The sequence below is a fragment of the Parastagonospora nodorum genome, assembly GCF_000146915.1.
Source record: "Parastagonospora nodorum SN15 chromosome Unknown scaffold_7, whole genome shotgun sequence".
In the NCBI taxonomy this organism is placed as follows: Eukaryota; Fungi; Ascomycota; class Dothideomycetes; order Pleosporales; family Phaeosphaeriaceae; genus Parastagonospora; species Parastagonospora nodorum.
In genome coordinates this window covers 599,485-620,224 of record NW_001884555.1, presented here as the reverse complement: position 1 = coordinate 620,224, position 20,740 = coordinate 599,485, and the positions used below count along the sequence as shown (strand labels likewise).

Here is a 20,740-nt window from a genome sequence, read left to right as displayed (position 1 = left end):
CCTTAAGTTAAGTTACGGAAAATACTAGGTTATTGTAGTTTCTAGGTAAGATAGTGCTTGCGAGGCGTACGCATAGACGCAGTCTATACTAACGCTCTATTAGCGCACGTCTTCTATAGTAAACCTCTATCTCTCTCTTCTAACGAAGTAATAATGCTTTCTTAACATTGCGCATCGCCTCTACTGCTACATAGTATAAAAATAGCATAATATAATATTCTTTGTCTCTTATAATGCTAACGTGTTTCTCTAAGATAATATCTGCGTAGGTTCCGGCTCTAATTAAACTATTGTAATACTACTAAGCTCCTCTTTACAACGCATAGTTGCTAGCCTCCCTCTAACTGCGTAAACTAACCTAATATACATAACATCGCTACTAAGACTGCAGTGTCTAAGTTATAGTATAACGCCTAAGCTTAAAGTCACTCTATTGCCTGCTTCTAGCAGTTGCAGGATAAAGCGATAAATCTATAGTTTAATGCCTACTAGCCTAACAAAGCTAGACTTATGACCTCTACGCACTATCCTCTTAGGTATCTAGCGCCTAGAAGTTATAATAGCAGAGGAGGACTGTAAGGGATAGTGCTGCACTGCTTCTAACTAATAAGGCTCTTAGATTACACACAACTTCTACGCAATATTATGCTTGAAAGGTACTTAGACTCTAACTTTAAACAATAGCTAGATAGAGCAACAAATATGTAATTTAATGCCTACTAGCTTAGCAAAGCTAGACTCGTGCCCTCTATGCGCTGTCCTCTTAAGTATCTAGCGCCTAGAAGTTATAATAGCAGAGGAGGACTGTAAAGGATAGTGCTGCACTGCTCCTAACTAACAAGGCCCTTAGATCCTATATAACTTCTAAGTAACATTATGCTTAAAATATACTCTGACTCTGACTTTAAACGACAGCTAGATAGAGTAATAAATATGTAATTTAATGCCCTCTAGCCTAACGAAGCTAGACTTATAATCTCTAAGTAATATACTCTCTAATACCTAGCGCCTAGGACTTGCAGTAGCAGATAGAGATAGTAAGAGATAGTGCTGCACCGCTCTAGACTAACGAGGCTCTTGGATCTTATACAACTTCTACGCAATATTATGCTTAAAAGGTACTTAGACTCTGACTTTAAACGACAGCTAGACAGAGTAATAAATATGTAATTTAATGCCTACTAGCCTAACGAAGCTGAACTTATAACCTCTAAGCAACATACTCTCTAATACCTAGCGCCTAGAACTCGCAGTAGCAGATAGAGACAGCGAGGGATAGTGCTGCACTACTCTGGACTAACGAAGATAACGACTACTATACTATATCTAAATAATATTAAGCTTAAAGCTGCTCTAACTCTAACTCTAGATAACTGCAGGATAAACTAATTACTCTATAGTTTAATGCATACTAGCCTAACAAAGTCGAGACTAATACTCTCTACGCAATATCTTTCTAGTGCCCTGCGCGCAGGACTTACGGCAGTAAGGAGGGGAGGATAGTAAGAGACAGTAAGAGACAGTACTACACTACTCTAGACTGATAAAGACAACGACTACTACACTGCATCTAAATAATATTGAGCTTAAAGCTGCTCTAACTCTAACTCTAGATAACTGTAGGATAAACTAATTACTCTATAGTTTAATATACACTAGCTCGATAAAGCTAAACTAATATCTCTCTACGCAGCATTCTCTCGATGCTCTGCGCGCAGGGCCTATAGTAGGCAGAGGATAGTAAGAGACAGTGCTGCACTATCTTAGAAAATCTTAACAGTTACTAGACTGTAGCAAGCAACCTATTTAGCATAATTAAGTTCTGCTAGACTAAAGCATGCCCGCTATGCAGAGCAGCTCTTAAGTTAAAACATTATTATTACTTAACTTTACACTTACTCTTACCTATTATTCTACCTACATCTAGCATATTTGCCTAGTGCATATAAACGCAACGCAACTAACAACCTTTTCAGCTATATAATAATATTATGTTTTCTGTAAGCTCTGCGCATTAAAGCCTAAGCTCTTTATATATTACGCTGCAATTTCTTTTTATTATTGTTTTATCTACTAACACGTTTTGCTACATCGCTACTGTTATAGCAACGCGCTTCTTAAATCTATAACGCGCTTCTTACGTTAATAACGCGCTTCTTATATTAACAACCTGCAACTGCGCTTAAACTCTCTATAGTTAGTAAGCGCACTCTTCTAAGCGACATCTATATATTAATATGCACTTTCAGCAACAGTCTAATAATTATACATAGTTGCTAACTATCTTCTACTCTAGGCGCAAAGCTATTATAGCTGGACGTAATAGCGATGATAACAGCGATATAGAATAGGCGCCGCTAAAGCAACTAGAGTAGTATAAGAGTAAGGCTAATATAATAAGCTCTAACAGCATGTTACAAACGAATGTAAGAGAAGGATATAGGATTATAACCTTAGAGGTTGTTGAACTTATAGAGGACCTTATAAGCTATGTTAAGAAAAAGGACCTACTTAAGAAGATCTAATTAGAAAAGAGCTAATTGCAGCTTCTGAAGAGCTTGCGTTTACTAACGTTAAAGGACTAGCTTGCAGTAGCTAAATGTATACAGCTGCAAAATGCGCAAATATCTAAAGTCTTCTATAAGGCTGTAGCTGAAACTATCTAGACGATGATGCTAGCTAAGGTGCGTTAGTACAGCGCTAAGGTTAAGATAGAGGATCTAAGCAACATGCTAACGCTAATACTATCTAAGACAGCGCAGCAATAATCTTCGTCTATTATATCTAATAGGTCTATAGCGTTAATAACTGACAAGTTCAGCGTTGCATTACTTACTAAGCTAGCTATCTTAAATAACGCTAATGTTGCCTTAGTAGACGCTGTGCATTACTCTGTTATTAAACAATTCTCTATGTTTAGGCTGATGACAAAGAAAAGCTAGCAGAAATTAGAGGAGAACTACTTTAAGGTTAGAGCCTAGCACCTTAAGTACGATGCTCTTATTTAGCATTTATTATTGCCTAAGTACTCTAATTGGTACTAAGTAGGCACCTCTTAGGTTATAGATGCGTTAATGATGACGCTTATTAAGGACGATGACGACTTGCTAGGCACTGTTAACTCTTATATTAAGTTAAGGAGGCTTAGAGCAGTAATGCTATTATACTAGACAACGAAACTGCTAGGCGATTCTAATAAAGGTATAGCACGAACTCTTAAAACTAAAATATATACTACTAATATCTATATGCAGTAATATTCTAACCTAACAAACTACTAAAACAGCTCTTACTACTAGAACAGCTCTTACTACCTAAGAAGAGAGGCTAACATTCTAAACTTATACTAGACAGACCTTCTCTTAAGCGCTATAAGACTAAGGCAGCAGATAGCAGATATGCAAAAGCAAGTAGAGGAAGAACTAAGAAAGATAAAGATTTAGAGGACTCTAATACTAGTAGCAACGTCCTGCGCCTACGCAGAAGAGACAGAGCAGCAGCCTGCGCTTAATTAGCTAAAAGAAAGCAGTTAGGAAAGGAAGCGCAGCTTAAGAAGACTAGAGATAAAGAGGAGCTAGCTAAGGCTAAAAAAGAGAAAGAGGAGAAAGAAGCTTAGGAGCGCAAGACTTAGCTAGATAGCCTACTAGACAGCGACGACTACTGCTTAGACAGCAGCTTAGATATTAACTCTAAGAATAACTTAGAGGATAAGAAGGCAACGACAGCAAAGGACCTTGCTAGAGAATAAAAGAAAAAGCTTAAAGCCTTATTAAACGCTAAGTAAGTTTACTGTAGAAGATAGTTAACTACTATTTACTCTGCTAACAAATAAACTAGAACGAGAGACAGTCTCTCTATAAGAGTAGAGACGGCAATAGAACACTGCACTCTAGAAGAGTAGACTTTAGCTGCAGTATTCTTTAGCGTTTTAATTAATAACCTCTAGAATAAGCGCATAATAAAGCTACTAGTATGTTAGGAGGTTAGTTACGACTTTACTCTATACTAGCTTATAGACGCATATATCCTCTACTTTAAAGAGTTGTTATCTAATAATAGCAGGATCTTTGCTAACGCTATAGGCATAGGCAAAACGCGAGCGATAGTGCTCGCCGTCCTTATAGGACACGTTCACTTTAAGAACTAGATAGAAGTGCAAAATGCGTAAGCAGAAGGCAACGCGATAGAACATAACGCAGTTAACGATAATAATAAGCTATATTCTACTAAAGGCAAGAGAATATTCTACTGCGCATGCAAAAGGAGCCTCTTCTTTAACGCTGAACCTCGATAAGTAGCTATAATAATAACTAGTTAGAGGTAAGCAGCTAATGCCTAGAAGAATAAGATAGTTATAATAGATTTTATAAACTCTACGTAGTGCGACCTAAGCAATCTGCTAGCTCTATAGTTCTGCTTCTTTAGTAACTCTCCTTTAGAGAACATAAGCAGACTAACGAAAGAGAAAGTAATAGAGATGCGAATTAATACTACTAACGCTATCTCTAAAGCGCTCGCTGCTGCTAATAAGTTAGTTGCCTTACAGAGCTACGTGCTAGGAGGCGTAGATTATCGAGAAACAGTCTACTAGATAATACTAGAAGCGAATACGCCTGCTGTGCACTCTAAGGCTACGAAGCACTATCTAGCACTGTTAGCAGCACAGTTTATAATAGTCTGCAGCTTTAGAAAGGTAGATAACGCATATATTTAGAGCTTACAACACTATAAGCGTTACAGCATAGCGAACGATTATACGCAAAGGCAGCCTTTATATAGAAAAGAGAGTAATACTGCTTTCTAGTTATGTCACTGTATAGAGGCAGACTATATTTAATAAATTCTATAATTGCAAGTCGGAGGGCATAATTATAGCTAAGTTTTACTAGGATATTTAAAGCTATAACTATAGATACTAATAGAAAGCATAGGCTCTGTCTAGAACGCCTATAGAATAAGGACTAAATAAGATCTTAATCTTTATATCGCTAGCACTTATTAGCCTTTAAAATAGAAAAAGAGGTCTCTAACTAGTTCAACGCTACTGATAAGAGAGACTCTGTAACTAGCGATCGCATCTATAAGATAGAAGATATAGTCTACTAGTTAATTGCAGAGACACTATCTTATAGAACTTGCTAAAACACAGCTCTTAATAGCCTAGCAATAGCTAAATAATAGCGCAATATAATTGCTAATGTAAAGCACAACGCAAGCGAATATAAGTTATCTTATAAGTATAAAGAACTTATATCTTAAGGAGCAGCAGTAGCGCAGAGGTTTATGTTAAAAAGAATATTAAAGACGCGCGACTCGTGAAGTAAACTAATATCTAGCATTAAGAGCAACTTTCTGCTTTACTTCTAAAGCTGCCTATATCTAGATTTCCTTAGTACAGTACAAAACGCTAAGCAATAATGCAGAGATATCTTAGAAAAAGAAGGCTTTAATAAATTAGAAGCTAGCAGACGTGTAATCTTTAACTGCTTTAAGATGCAGGCAATAGCATTCTACCTTGCGCTTGCTACTCTAAAGGCAGCATAGTTTAAAATATATAGCAGCTGCAAAGTTAAACGCTTTACGTTAAACAGCGTAAAGGACCTCTTTACTAACCTAAGCAAGGACTATTTCCTAGTATAAGAGGCGCGTGCTATAACTAAAAGCAGCCTAAAGTTTTAAAACCTATTAAATTTATGCTCTAAGGTTAAAATTCTAGGAACGCTAAGCTAGATATAGAGCATTGCAGTAGAAGATGTAGCAAAAGCAGCTAATACACTACTACTGCTAAAGGAAGTCTGCGCTAAAATCCTTATAGAGTCGTATAAACTAATCGTGCAGGTAGTGACGTAGCTAGGCTTAAGAGAGAAGTTTAGTGATGAGAGCGTCTTAGTTATGCAGAGAGGTATAATATAGCATAAAATTAACCTTAAGCTTGCTAAATAGAGAGATCTAGATAGGCCTTAGATTATAGTAGCTTTAATAGCATTTACAGAGATAATTACACTAATAGAAGCTACGCACGTCATTATTATAGAGCTGCAAGATAGGCAGAACATATAGGATTAATTTATGTTCTAAGTGTACTAACTTAGCTAGTTAGTAGAAATGTGTGTTAGCATTGTCTATTTTAACCTAGACAGTGAACTAGAACTTAAAGTACTAGGTAAGTAGGACGTTAAAACAACTTTCTAAGATAAACTATAAAGTAGAGGATCGACAGTTACAGATTAACGCATAGACTAGCATTAAACTAAACTAATTGTTATAAGTTTAGAAGCACTCTGCTAAGGTCTAGCGCACTGCTAGGAAAGGTGCTTAACAGTGCTTAACAGTGCTTAACAGTGCTTAACAGTAGATAACTGTATAGAATACAGGACTAGCATAGTAATAGAATAATTCTTATATTACTAACAATCCTAATAAAGCTCTTTCTAGTGATATCTGTAATGTCTGGTTACAATGCAGAAAGAAGTAAATATGTAGTAAGATATTAAGGAAAGTATATTAAAGAAGTAAACTTTAATAGCGCAGGTAAGAAGATAGAGTAGGTAGAGAGAAAGAAAATATAACAGTTAAAGATAGTAAAGTTACGTGCTAGACTGTCGCGTTGACAGTTCTAATAATTCTAACAATACTAACTATTTCGACGAAGTTTTGTTTTAAAGTATATTTAATAACAAACATAAATTCCTTAAATCGATTAACTCGCTAGCGACACAGTTAATTCTACAGTATCAATAGAAATAAATATTCGACAGATTTTTAGTTTTCCTAACGCTATAGAGTACTATTTACCTTAACGCTATCCTTCTCTAGGCTAGATTTAATATTATCTAGAAAATTAAATAGCTAGTTATATATAAGCTATATATTATTAACTTAAAGCGCGTTATTCTTGCTAAGTGCAGACGTAGCTTCTTTAAACTTACTAAGTAAGTAGATAATTAACTATATATGCTCTTACTTACTTAGTTCTAGTTAGAGCTTTTAGAGATTTCTCTAATTAACGTTGTTATAGCTATAAGAATCTACCTAGAGAGTAGTTAGTTTATAAGCAATCTTACTCTCTAGCTATCTATTAATATATAATTATAATTAGATTACTTGCTTATATATATTATATATAGAATTCTATCTTATACTATTATTATATATTATAGATAGATAAGCTATTAGAGGTAATTCTAATTATAAGGCTATAAACTACTTAAAACGCTAAGGCAATAAATTAATAGCTATATAGTAAGCCTAGATTAGTATAGATATTAGTACGTAATAAAAGCATATAATAAAGAGTAACCTACTTTGCAAAGTAAGTTTAGAACTAATATCTTAGCATATATATTCTAAATATACTGCTGCTATAGTCTCTAAGCCTTCTTAATATTATAAGATACTACTAGCTTTAGATGCTTAATAATATTCTATACTATAAAGTTAATTATATAGGCGAGATATGCAATTATATTCTCTTCTATATTCTAGATAATATTATTCTCTAGAAGCTATTGCTCTAAGTTAGAGATAAGTATACTATTATTTTCTACATTATTGCTTATAATAGCTAGAAGTTTTATAGTTATTTAAGTAGACTTAAGAGTCTTTATAAGCTTAGTTACTATAGTAACACTAGTATAGCTTCTACGAAGTAGGATAAAATTAAGTAGCTTCTTAGTAAGCTGCTAGTTATTATTAATATAGTAACTAGTAATTATAAGAAATGCTAGATAATTATCTACTATCTATCTATCTAATATAATAGATAGCTTTATCTTTATACCTATAGAAGAAAGACGTTATGCCTTAGCAATATTAGCCTATTCTATAACAGCTTTATAGAGTTTATAATAGCTTATTATTATAGCGTTTAGCTAAAAGAAGTATATAAAGTATTTAAATAAGACTTAGTTAACTATGTAGAAGAACTAGTTATTATTAATAAATATGCAGATAAGCTTATACTTAAATATATTAATTAAGTAGAGTATAATAAGGTTTTATTATTGCTGTTATTTTGTTAAAATTTAAGTCTTAGTTATAAGATAGACTAGAATATTAACGTTATTATATAGGTTTAAGGCTTTATAGTTAAGAAGATAAGTTATACTAATTATTTAGATAGCTAAGTATTATAGAATATATCTGCAATTAAGATAGTAAATATATAGTTAGCTAGTACTAATATAAGCATACTGCCTAAAATAGGTCTATATAGTAGCTATATGCATAGTAAAGTTCTAGCGTAAATTTTTAGGTTCTAACTTCTTCTTACTATAATAAGTATTATTCTACTAGCTATTCTAAGCTATAAATAACTCTATATTAGCATTTAGTTTAAGTTAATAGAGAATCTAGAGCATAGTTATATTACTTTCTTATTAGAGAGAGAAGGCTCTAAGCTCTAGCTTATACAGAATTTCTAAAACCTCTAAAAATAATTTAGTAATATTAGCTAATAGAATAGATATTCTTATAATAATAGAATATAATAATATAAGAGTAGTTATATTTATTAGGCGTTATATAAGTAGATAGATTTTTAAAATTATATAAACTATAAGTTAAAATACTAAGTTATAAGTTATTAATAATAAGTATAAAGTAGATATAGACGTATATATAGATATATAAGACTCTCTACGCTTATTTAGCGTAATATATATTAGGTAATTATATTATAAGCATATAAGAGTTATAACTCTCTACGCTTACTTAGCGTAATATGCATTAGCAATTATATTATATATATATAAGAGTTATAGTTAGTATATTAAGGTGCAGCATATTTAGAAGCTAGCAGAGTTTTTAAGTATTACTCTATAATAATTAGCTTAGATAATAGCTTAGTATTATATCTCTAAGCCTATGCTTTATTTAAAGCACTAGCTATTTTAGAACTTAGCTAGTCTAAGAACCTCTTAAAGTCTAACGTCTCTTTAGTTTCTAATTCTAAATTCTTATTCTTAATTACTATAGCTTCTTTTATATTATCTACCTTAGGCTTTTTTTCTTTATTCTTATTCTTCTTACTAAGCTTACTATCTAGTCTATAGTTATCTAGAAGCTTACTTAAGTACTTCTTAAGCTTAAATTTCCTTCTTATCTATATCTTTAACCTAGACCTTATAGTCTAGGTTTAGAACGTACTTACTAGTTTTCTTAATATGCTTAGAGTAGCATAGCTTAGTAGTATTAGTTATTATATATAATAAGTATATATAATAAACTTACTTCTAGTTATTATTTCTTATAACTTTAAGATTATTAGTAGAAAGTTTTCTATAAAACCTCTGCTATTCTTTCTTTTTAGCCTTACTCTTAAACTCTTTAGACTAAAGCTTTTTAAGGCTTAACTTATACTCTTAGCGCATAATCTTCTTAAGAATGCTACTAGAGCTAAATAGACGCCTAGTAGAGTTTAAGCCTTTACTCTATTTAGAGTATTTAACTTTCTTAGTAGAAGCTTTATTAGCTTTATTAAGAGTTAGCTAATATATGCATAAGTTAATTTTCTACTTAATATTATTCTATCTTTTATAGGCGTTTATTAGCATATTCTCTAGCTACTTAGCTATAGTAAAGTAAGCATTTAATTATAATAAAGATATATAATAACTTACTACTAGACTTCTATCTAAAGCGCTTTTCTATAAGCGCTTTATATATATCTCTAACCTTTCTAGGCTAACTCTTATATAGTATATTAGAATTATACTCTAGAAAATTCTTTCTTAATGCGCTTTCTAAGGTATTTCTTTATAGCTTAGTTAGTATCTTTTACTTTTATAAGTACTCTCTCTTCTTTAGATCTTAGCGCAGTATGCTCTCTTTAAGCTATAGTATAGATAGTAGTACTTAGTTTATACTTAGAATTAATAATAAAGTTAGTAGAGTAGCTGCGCTTAACTTCTTAACTATAGAAGTATAAGAATCTAACTAACTTTATTTAGTCTTAACTTAAATCTCTAGTTATATTAGTATATGCTATTATAAAACGCTATAATAATACCTTACTAATCTTAACCTACTTATTAAAACTAAAATTCTCTAGAAATAGTAAGGTTATAATCTAGGCAGTAGACTCTCTAGTATATCTAGATCTTCCTTCTTAAGTATATACTATACTATATTATAAAGTAGCATAATAAAAAGTATATAATAAAATCTAGTAGTAGAGAAGTAGCTAATCTAAAGTTTAGAAAGTTAAGAATATAAAGTTATAGCCTATGCGCTACTACTTAAAAGCTGCACTAGCGTAGTTACTAGATTAATAACTCTATATAATATATATTAAATTCTCTAGATATTAGACTAAGCTAAAATTAGTGTAAAATAAAAGCTAGTAGTAAGTACTATTATTCTATTTATTATTATAGTTTCTTATTATATATAGAGATATATATTATGCTGCAGAGGCTATAGCACTTATAAATAGATAAGAGATAAATAAAACTTTTAAAAAAAGAGGTTTTTATCTCTCTAACTAGAAATATCTTACTCTAAAATAGCTATATCTTAATAAAACTAGTGCTAAGAGAAAGCGTAGACTCTAAACTATTAGCTTATAAATTATTATAGTTTATTATTCTATATCTAGCTCTATATAGAAGTAGTAGATCTAAAATTAGAGCTTTCTACTACTTTTGCGCTAGTAGAGGTCTATGCATGCTAGTAGATCTATATAGATATTTAAATTATTAGGTTTTCTCTATATACTACTATTATAACTTCTTTAAATTTCTTAATATATTTTAATATATCTTCTTAAGTATTAGCTTCTAGTAATAGTAATAATAAGAAAGAGACTCTTATTATGCCTACTCTAGCTAAGATTTCTACGCCTACTAATATTAAAGATTCTTAAATTAGTAGTAATAAGAACTCTGCTAATAATAATAAAGAAAAAGTTAATAATAATCTTAAAGAGTAGCCTCTACGTTAGAAGAAAACTCTAAAAACTTCTAAGTTAAGAGTTAGCGCTGCTAAAGCTAAGAGAAAGAGATTAGCTAGAGTTAGTAGTAAAGAGTCTAGAAAAGACCTTACTTTTATAGCTACGCGTAAGAAACTTATTATCTCTAAATTTAGCACTAAGCCTTTAATAAATACTAAGACTAGAAGAGCTAAGGCTAGCAGTAAGAAGGCTTATTGCTATAAGCTAGGCAGTATATTATTATAGCTTATTATTATATCTAACTACTTACTATACTTAGCTATATCTCTAAAACAGATCTATTAATATTAGAAGTTAATAGAAATACTTATTTCTAAGGCTCTGCTTAACTGCCTTATTAGAGAGATTATCTAGCAATATAGGCCTAATTTTTAATTTTAGAGAGTTGCAATTAACGTAATCTAAGAGATATTAGAAGCTTTTCTTATTAGCTACTTTAAAGATATATTATATTATACTTTAATTAATATATGCTAATATCTCTAGACTATAATATTAATATAATATATACTAAGCGCGTTACTATTTAGAAAAAGAATAGTAAGCTTACTATATACTACTACTAAAAGCTACTTATATTAAACCTATTTATAAGCTATACTAGTAGGTACTTATATAAGTATAGAACTAAAACTTTATATAAAGTATAGTAAGCTTACTATGTGCTACTATAAGAAGCTACTTATATTGCTATTATTTCTAAGCTATAATAGCAGGTATTTAAATAAGTATATAAAAGTCTCTATAAGTCTAAATATAGACGCAGTATAAGCGCTAGCTACTTTCTCTATATAATTAAGAATAGGCTAGTAAATAGGTATAGATAACTTATATATAAGTATAAGTTAAGATATAGTTAAGTATAGGTTAACTAAGATTAAGTTAATGCTAAGACTATATAAGTTAAGGTTAAGTATTATATAATAAAGTTAAGTCTAGGTTAAGTTATTCTACTATAAAGTTAGATTATAGTTAAGTTTTAGAGTACCTAATAAGTTATAAGTAAACTAAGTCTATTTTAGAAAACGCATATATTATTTATCTTATGCAATTATTATATTAATTCTAGAAGATATATATATTATTTATCTTATATAATTATTATATTATATTTTTAGTTAAGATAGTAAATATTTATAATTAATATAGAAAAATATATTATTTGCTAACTATACTATTATTACGTTTCTTTATTACGCTTATTAGCATAGCGTAATAGCTTTACTTATTTCTATAGTAGCTAGGTATAACGCAAAGGAGTACTAAAGCCTTATTATATAATATATATATTATGTCGCAGTATTGATACACGAGAACAGTGAAGTACTGATCCACGTGACTGAGCTAACTAAGCTCAGGAAGTGGACTAACGTTTCTCCGTAATCTGTTTGTATATTTAAGCTAGCTCTTCTAATATATTAGAAGAGCAGTGATTAATACAATCTTTTCTCTTAAGTTTGCTTAGCTACAACAGTTATGAGGCCCGGCGCTATAGGATTACAGAGTTGATTCTCCACTATGCATCTTATATTTGCTGAGTACTTAAATTAATCATTCTACTACTCTTATTCCTCTCAAACCTCCTAAATCATCCCAACGACATCAGTCTAAATAGACCAAACAGACTAGACAAAACTTCCTTCTACAGTCACTCTTTAAGCTTATAAAGACTAGCCAGCATAGTACATTCAGCTCAAAGTTCACGCTATTGGAAAGCAAGTATAGGACCATGTCAATCCAGATAGCCTATCGCAACCTGATCTTCTCAATAACGCTCCCCTATACCCAGGATTATCTACTAAGCTAGTTAAGCTAAAGGATCCTCCTGCTAGAGCTACTAAATAAAGCGAAAGCCGATCACGAAAAGTCTTTACAAGAATATATTAAAGATATCGAAGCTTACGCAAGTTTTGTTAGCTAACTACAACGAGAGAGTCTGATAATAGAAAGTTCTTACTGCTAAATAGTCTCAGAAAGCTGCTGCACTCGCAAATCTTCAAGACTAGATCACGAAAACAGTCTCACTGGACCTTCTTAAGCCTATACAGATTAGGCTTTCCTAAACAGACGACTTAAGCCTCTAATTACAACTCAAACTGCTTAAAGATCAGCTAGCCCTAAGTGAGGCTACGACTCAGAATTAAATCAGACAGGAGTACTAAGCTTACCTAGACAAAGCTAAGCACAGCAGGATCAGGCTAGAGAAGTAGTTCAACGAATAGCAAACTCTCTATGCCTAAGCTCAGACGTACGACGTCCTAGAGGTTAAAGGGACTATTGCTCTTACTAACTTTCTTAAGGCAATTATGGCGAAATACGCTCTAGAATGAGCCTAACAGAAACGAGCGGAAGTCGTAGAAAGGGCATCTCTAGGAAAGGACGATATGATATTGGATAATATTGCCACAGTGTTCAACGCTATGCTAAGCGAGCAATCTGGAAACGCTAGAAAAGGAAGGGGACTGTTGATCTTTGCAGTACCAACTCTAAATAGGCAAACCGCTCAGAGCAGCTCGACCGGGAAAACTGAAAAAGGCTCAAAAGTATGCCTATGCATCAGGTCTCACCCGCAAAAGCTCTAATTAGATAAGTTTCATCGTTGGAAACCAATTACCTATCTTAAGCTTCAAACAGCGGTGACAGGATCAGCCTCTGGCAATCCAATCAAGCTCGACGATGTGGATAAGAAAAAGATCTTAGAACAGTACAATAAGCCTAAATAGCAAGATCTCCGCGAACAGATCAAAAAGTCAGGTTAGTCTACTACTCTAAGAAAGGAAAGATCAGACAAAGATCACCCCATCGCTATTTAAGCAAGCTTAATTAATCTAACCCTCTTTATAAAAGAGTTACTAGGGGTCTACAGCACTACTTTCAATCAGCACCTACTGCACTGATCCACAATCCTTAATAGTAGAGCATGCGTCTACTTGGTAAATGATCGCAGTCTAATTGAAAAGGGAACGTTTGTTAAGGCTATAAATAGAGAGTGCGTTAAGGCAGGAACCTAACACTTACCTATTAATAGTGTTAGTACTCAGATCATGAGAAACCTTATGATTAGACCAAGTAGGCTATATACAGTAGACCTCACACTTACTAACGTAAAGGTCGTTGAAGGTTTCCACCTTAATATCGTCTTAGAAGCAAGACTTCAAGATCAAGGAAACGTCTGGTATACTAGTTAGGATCGAACTCTCTAATATGGTAACTTATCTGAGAACAAGTTGCTCTATACGCTCATTAGGAAGTACAACCTTAACTTCTTAGAATTAATTAAGTCTTCCTATTCTCTAGTCTCTACTATTATGAAAGCTGTGCCAAGATCGTATTATCCGCAAAACAGAAGTAGTAATGAGCAAATATAGCACTAACGATTAGGTTATCTTAGACAGAAGGCACTGCAGGCTCTAACCAAACATGCACAAAACGTTAAAATCACTAGTATCAGGAGGATTGATTATAAACATTGTGCAACAGCACACGCCTTGCAGGTAATCTCAAGAAGACTAAAAGAGAGATTACCTCAACCCTTCTATCAGATCTTATAGGACCTGTTTGATATGCATTCAGGACGATTAGGAGAGCAATAGTCATTGCTAATAAAGGATAATTATTCTGGAAAGATTAAGAACAATAATCTTCCATCAAAGTCGCTGCCTAAGATCATGAAAGTCATTAAAAGGTACTACTAGAGAGTAAGAACAAAATACAACCTTTCGATTATAGAGATACACTAAGACAGTAATCAGGCAACGCGACCGTAGAGAGGACGATTAAGATTTAAGGAATAGGCAGATGAAAATAGGATCGCTATCAAAGCTACTCCGTCTTATACTCACGAGCTAAATAGCTCAGCTAAGCGTGCAGGACAGGAAATAATTACAAAGGCGATAAAAATGCGTATGAGCGCGAATCTGCCTAATAAGCTTTAGCTAGAGATACTAGATGCAGCTGCTTAGCTTTATAGGATGAGCCTAACAGCAATGCATAGATATCGATCACTAAATAAAGTTCTTAATTCCTGGTTTCGACAATACTTTAGGTACTACGAACTAGCAGTTATTCGATCAAGAACAGCTGATCTACGCCTAGATTAGAGTAGTATATATGCGTACGGCTGTTGAGCCTATCTATTAAATTTAGATCAGGCAGCTAGTACAAGACACAGGTTTTTTAAAACCAATCCTAGGGGTTATATTAGATACTTAGTAGGCTATTAAGCCTCGAACATCTATAGGATATAGATCTCTTTGCTTAACTAGGTTATTATAACTCGCAATGTTAGGTTTAACGAAAGTCGTTTCTTTTAAGGAAAGAACGATGAGAACATAGAAAAGGAATCAGCGCTTAAGGTTGCTGATATCCTGCACGATAGCGAGCTAGATAATCTAGGTCTTCAAATTGAGGTATAGATTGTACCTAGAAGAGCAGCAAACTAATGAGGTTAGGAGGGATACTAAGAGCAATCTTAGAGGTGAACTAAGTGCACAAACTAATCAGACAGCCGGCTAACCAAACGATTAGAGAGTTATGCAGGAAGAAACTGCGCGAGACAATAGCATGGCCAGCAATTAACTAAGAATTCGCGCAGGACCTCCAAAAGATTAAAATTAGCTTACAACCCCAGAATCTACACCTGAGCCAGGTGATATAGGGGGAAACTTAGAGCTTAAGGCTTAAAGTATAGGAGGAGACAGCTAACAGCAGATGCATCTAGCTAATAGAGCTAGCCCGTCTCGCTCTAGTAATTAGATTAGATCATAGAGGGCAACACTGCAGCGTGTTACCCGCTCTGCTACTTAACCTAGAGGACTTAACTTAAACACTCTAGACAAAGCAGATGAGTTGCTCGTTTAAGCACGCCAGCAATTGCAGCAAACGACTACTTCTAATCCAGGTGCAATAGAGCCACAAGCTCCGCGCACTCAGAGAATGAGCTGAAGGCAACAAGGCAAAGCGCTAGAAAATAATTAAGGAACAAGTACCTACCTGCTATTGCGCAGGAGGAGAAGAGATAGCAATTAAGATAACTAGATAGAAGGTGCGGGTACTAGAGTATATACACTAATCGCCGATCTAGATAACAATGATAGTTTATAGGCTAACTTTCAGAATACCTTCTTGCTAGGCGCAAGAAGAGCGTAGAACGATGTAAAAGAGTTATAAATCTATAAACGCTGTAATTATAGCAGCCACTCTAACTAATTAAATACTAAAGTCGACCTAACTGCACTAAAACGAGCTTCCAGATCTACCTAAGACTTAGAAACAATTTCTTCAATACAAACATAAGGTGTAGTTTGAAGCTGCAATGAGACAAGAGATTAAACAGCTTCGTAAGAAAGATACCTAGACAATTCAGCTAACAAGCAAAGCAATGATCTGACTAATCCCGTTAAAGTAGGTTTAGACCTATAAGTTCGATCAAGATAGTATGCTGCTTAAGTGCAAAGCACGTATAGTTGTACGAGGAGATCTTTAAGAAAAAGACTTGCTTAATTCGACCTACGCTGCTACCTTAGCAGCAAGATCGTTTTAAGCAGCAATAGCTATAGCTGCCTACTTTGATCTAGAAGTTATGCAAAATGACGTAATAGGAGCATTCCTCAATGCAACGATTACAAAGGAGAACCCTATGCTGTGTAAGCTTTCTAACAGTTTTAAGAAACCTAGAATGTGCGTTAGGCTCAATTAAGCACTTTATAGTATGAGAGACTCACTACTGCTGTAGTATAAGGAGTTCTTAGGAACACTCTGATTATTAGGCCTTATCTTATCAAAAGAAGAACCCTGCCTCTTCTTTGACAAAGATAAGAAAGTTCTGATACTTTTCTACGTTAATGATATCCTTTTGCTATATTATAAGGCTTGCGAAGCTTTTGCAAAAGACCTGTAGATTAAGATTACTACGAAGTATGAGATACAAGAATAAGGGCTAGCAGAGTGGTTCTTAGGCATAAGGATCGTTAGAAACTAAGAAAAGAGAATAATCACGCTAGTTCACGATACCTACATTGAGAAGATTGCAAAGAAGTTTAACTTAATTAATAGAACCTTTCCAGCTACTCCTCTACTATCAGAAGAGCTTAAAAAGTTCGAGGGAGAAGCTACCAAGCAAGAAGTTAAGCTTTACTAGAAAAAGGTCAGATCAGCATTATACACTGCGATAATGCTGCGCCTAGACGTAGCTTTTGCAGTATCAAAGCTATTACACTACCTAACTAATCCTAGCTAAACGCATATAAGCATAATTAATTAAGTTATCATGTACCTATATCATACACGATGGGAAGCGATCCAATACAGCAATTATGATAGTTCTAACCTCATGATATGTAGAGACGCATTATTTGCAGACAACTTAATCACCTAGCGCTCATCTTATAGATACATAGCCATGCTCTTTAGAGGAGCTATCCTATAGAAAGCTGCTTAGCAAAGTACAGTAACGACCTCTACAACTAAGGCTAAGCTTATTGCACTTAAGCATATTACGAAGGAAACTATTGCCTTAAAAAGGTTCTTTAACGAACTCACATTTAATCTAGGCGATTTATAGAAGATCTAGTGTGATAACTAGCAAACAATCAGACTTATTATTAGTTAAAATAAGCGAATTACTACCCATCTTCGACATGTTAACATACAAAACATATAGCTTAGATAAGAACACGCAAAAGGGTCATTCTTAGTAGAGTACTTGCTAACAAAGGAAATGCTAGCAGATAGACTAACTAAAGCTCTTACCTATTAACAATTCGATCACTTTAAGCAGCTTTTAAACCTTAAGGACATAGTTAGATTAGTCACAGTTAATAGCAATAAGATATGATAGCATCAGTTTAATTACTATTAGTAAAGGGCCTTTAAGACCAAGAAAGCTTAAGCAGAGCGAATAAGAGGCCTTTTTAACTACCTGCTACTCCAGAAAGATCGTTTAATCTAGCACATCTATACAAGAAGTGAGGAGAACTACGCCCAAAGCGTTAAGAAAAGAAAAGTTTGCTTAATAGCAAGAAGATCGAACCAAGACACTTAGTCTAGAAGGTCCAAAGCTATCTGCATAAGACGCATTAAATCCTTTATAATATAAAGCACAGAAGCACGACGCTCGTTACGATCAGGTTAAGCTAAGGTGTAGTATCGCTCACAAATATCTAGAGCAGGAGCAAGAGAATCCTAAGGAACTCCACGACAATTAAGACGCCTCTCTTGCCTTACTATCTTATCCTCAAACGAAATAAAAGAGATAACGTTACTTTAGTCAAAGTAACGCGCCTCTTCATTATCTAATAGATGGCGATTAGCGTAGCTCTAACCAGGGCGATCTACTGAATTTGCGATAGGGAAAAGGTTAGCGTTAGGGTCAGTTATATAAGGAAGCTTAAAGAAGAACAGATTAGGCTGTAAAGTAGTAGGACTAGGTAGCGCAACCTTCTTACTACTAGTTAAAGAGGTGGCAGCACTACTGCAGTCAGCTCAATCGCTACTACTAAACTCAGAGGCAGGAGAAGTAAGCGCTAGTTAACTGTTACGAGCATCTTAACTCTAGGCAGCAGCAGTAAGCTAACGATTCAACTTAACTAATCCGGAAACTTAAGGATTAGCATCAGAAGGCTGCTAAGACTACTAAGAAGTTTAGGAAGAAGGGCGAATTAGACCTTGCCTAGTCTCCCCAAAGGCAGGACGCTTTAATTAATCTTTACGAGGCTTCGCCGCAGTACCAGTCTTAATAGACTTAATTACAGCAGGTTAAGGAACGTCCTTCAGACGCGCCTCTTAATCAGCCTTCTCCTTCGCGAGGCGCGCCTCTTATTTAATAAGAAGCTTCTTCAAGCGCGCCGCTGCATCAGCCTTAGCCTTCTTAATCTTCTTAAGACTAGATCGAGTCTTAGCAGCACGCCTATTAAGCTCCCTTGCCTAAGCTTCCAATCTCAATAACTTAAGATTAGCCTTACTGTCACCGATCGTCATCACCGGATTAGGGCTAGTTAGATTAATAGTGCTCTGTCTGGTATTGCCCGTAACGATAGGCGGAGTGTTAAATAAGAATTCCTGCTTAAACTAAGACAGAAGCTTATGCTGCGCTTCTACAGAGAGAGCGTTTTGAACGTTAGCAGCATCTAGAATCTGCTTAGCAGGTAACTTAGAAGGCTTAGAGATTAAAACAATCAGCTTAGTGCTACAAAAGCCGCTGTCTCAATCCACTTAAGCCTGCAGCCTTGCAAGAAAAAGGAGAATTTAATCTATAAAGGTTAGTTAGAGTAGCCTTGTTCCTCCTCTTCTCTCTAGGCGCCTTTTTAGGCACAAGAGGAGCAGGACGAATAGGCCCACGCGAGCTGCTTAAAGAGAGACTTAACTCTAGATTAGTAGAATGCTAAATAGAGCTACTAGGTGCAGCTTAAGCTAGTTAGGAAGAGGCAGCATAACTAGGACGAATCGATTTCTTGTTCACGCTAAGAGAGGTGTCGATATGACCTATTTGGTTATCGAAAGCAACTAGAGCGTTAAGATCAAAGCTAGCTGAGGTTAAAGCGCTCTTATTATCAAACAGCTTATTAAGCACATTAGTCTTACGACTAAAAGGCTTAGCCTGCTCACTACGCTCAGTTTCTAGAGGACTAGAGCTTAGGCTAGAAAGATCGCTAGCGGGCACTATAGTCTCATCCTCCTCCTTATCATCTTAAACAGAGGCCTGGTAGGCAGACACCTTTAAAGGGGTTAAATCGGTTAAGAGCAACTTTCTATCAGAGCCTATTTTCTGACTAAAAGGATCTAAATAGAGTTGCGAAGGCGTAAGTAGCGCAGCTTTCTTCGCGCGCTTAGAGGTTAGATTAGATGCGGCGGTTTCAGATCAGTCGCGCTTGAAGCCGGACAGCTTATTATAACTAGCGATGTACTCACGGACCTCGTCTATAAGCTTATTTCGCCTATTAGTATACTCAGAAGTCTGCAAAAGATTAGTACAACGCTGCTATAATAAGATTAACGATTACTTACAGTTATAGTTGCCGTATTGCCTATAGCGTAGTCGTACAAAGCCATCGTCTTGGTTACAAAGGGATTAATGCTATAGTACAATCAGTACGAGAGGTAACCAAAACAAGGTAAGAAACATGCCTTAGAATGCACTGCTTAGAGTTGCAGGCAGCGCAACGACCTAACTTGCTACCCTTATTAACATATTTAAGCTTGTTCTTAGTCAAGTTGCTTAACTACTTAAGGATGCAATTAGCGCAAGGGCTCTCGCAGGGTGCCCTAGCGACTAGCTTCAATAGAGTATCTAGGGCCGGATCGCTCTCCTCAGAAGCTGACTTCTGCTGATTGATTCGAGCTGAGGCGCGCGTGCCTTTCAAATCTAATGCCTTAGAGGACTAAGCAGCGCGAGCGTTCTCAAGGTTCTTCTTCTGCGCCGGAGTAGCCGTTTTTCCCTTTTGCTGCGAAACAGCTAAGTTAGCATAACTAATAGCCTAGAGTTCAAGGCGATCGCGATGCAGAGTACGCGCAAGGTACTCAAGCACCTCTTGATTAGTAGGACTTACTAGAGCCATAGTCAGCGAGTTGAATTCTTGAAGCTAGGTAGTAGGGTGTCAAAAGATCGTAAGGCGCAGGGCAAGGTGTTGATATCGCGCGCGCTAAGGCCAAACGCGCAAGTTAACTGATCTCTATGACAACGCAACAACAAACAGACGCTTACTAATCGAGTGATTGGGGCAGAGCAGGAGCGGGGTAATAGCTTATTTACATGCACACTGCGTGACGTCATCTTAATCAAACAGAGCAATT

General features: G+C 34.8%; 1 protein-coding gene across 1 annotated transcript; it reads right to left on the bottom strand.

Annotated features, from left to right (window-relative positions):
- Window positions 1–19,808: 19,808 nt before the first annotated feature.
- On the bottom strand, window positions 19,809–19,999 carry SNOG_05051 (hypothetical protein; the record flags this gene model as incomplete). The annotated part of the gene is made up of 2 exons (XM_001795411.1): window positions 19,809–19,904; window positions 19,955–19,999. 2 exons carry the CDS (start codon window positions 19,997–19,999, stop codon window positions 19,809–19,811), a joined length of 141 nt encoding a protein of 46 aa, XP_001795463.1.
- Between the last annotated feature and the right edge of the window lie 741 nt (window positions 20,000–20,740).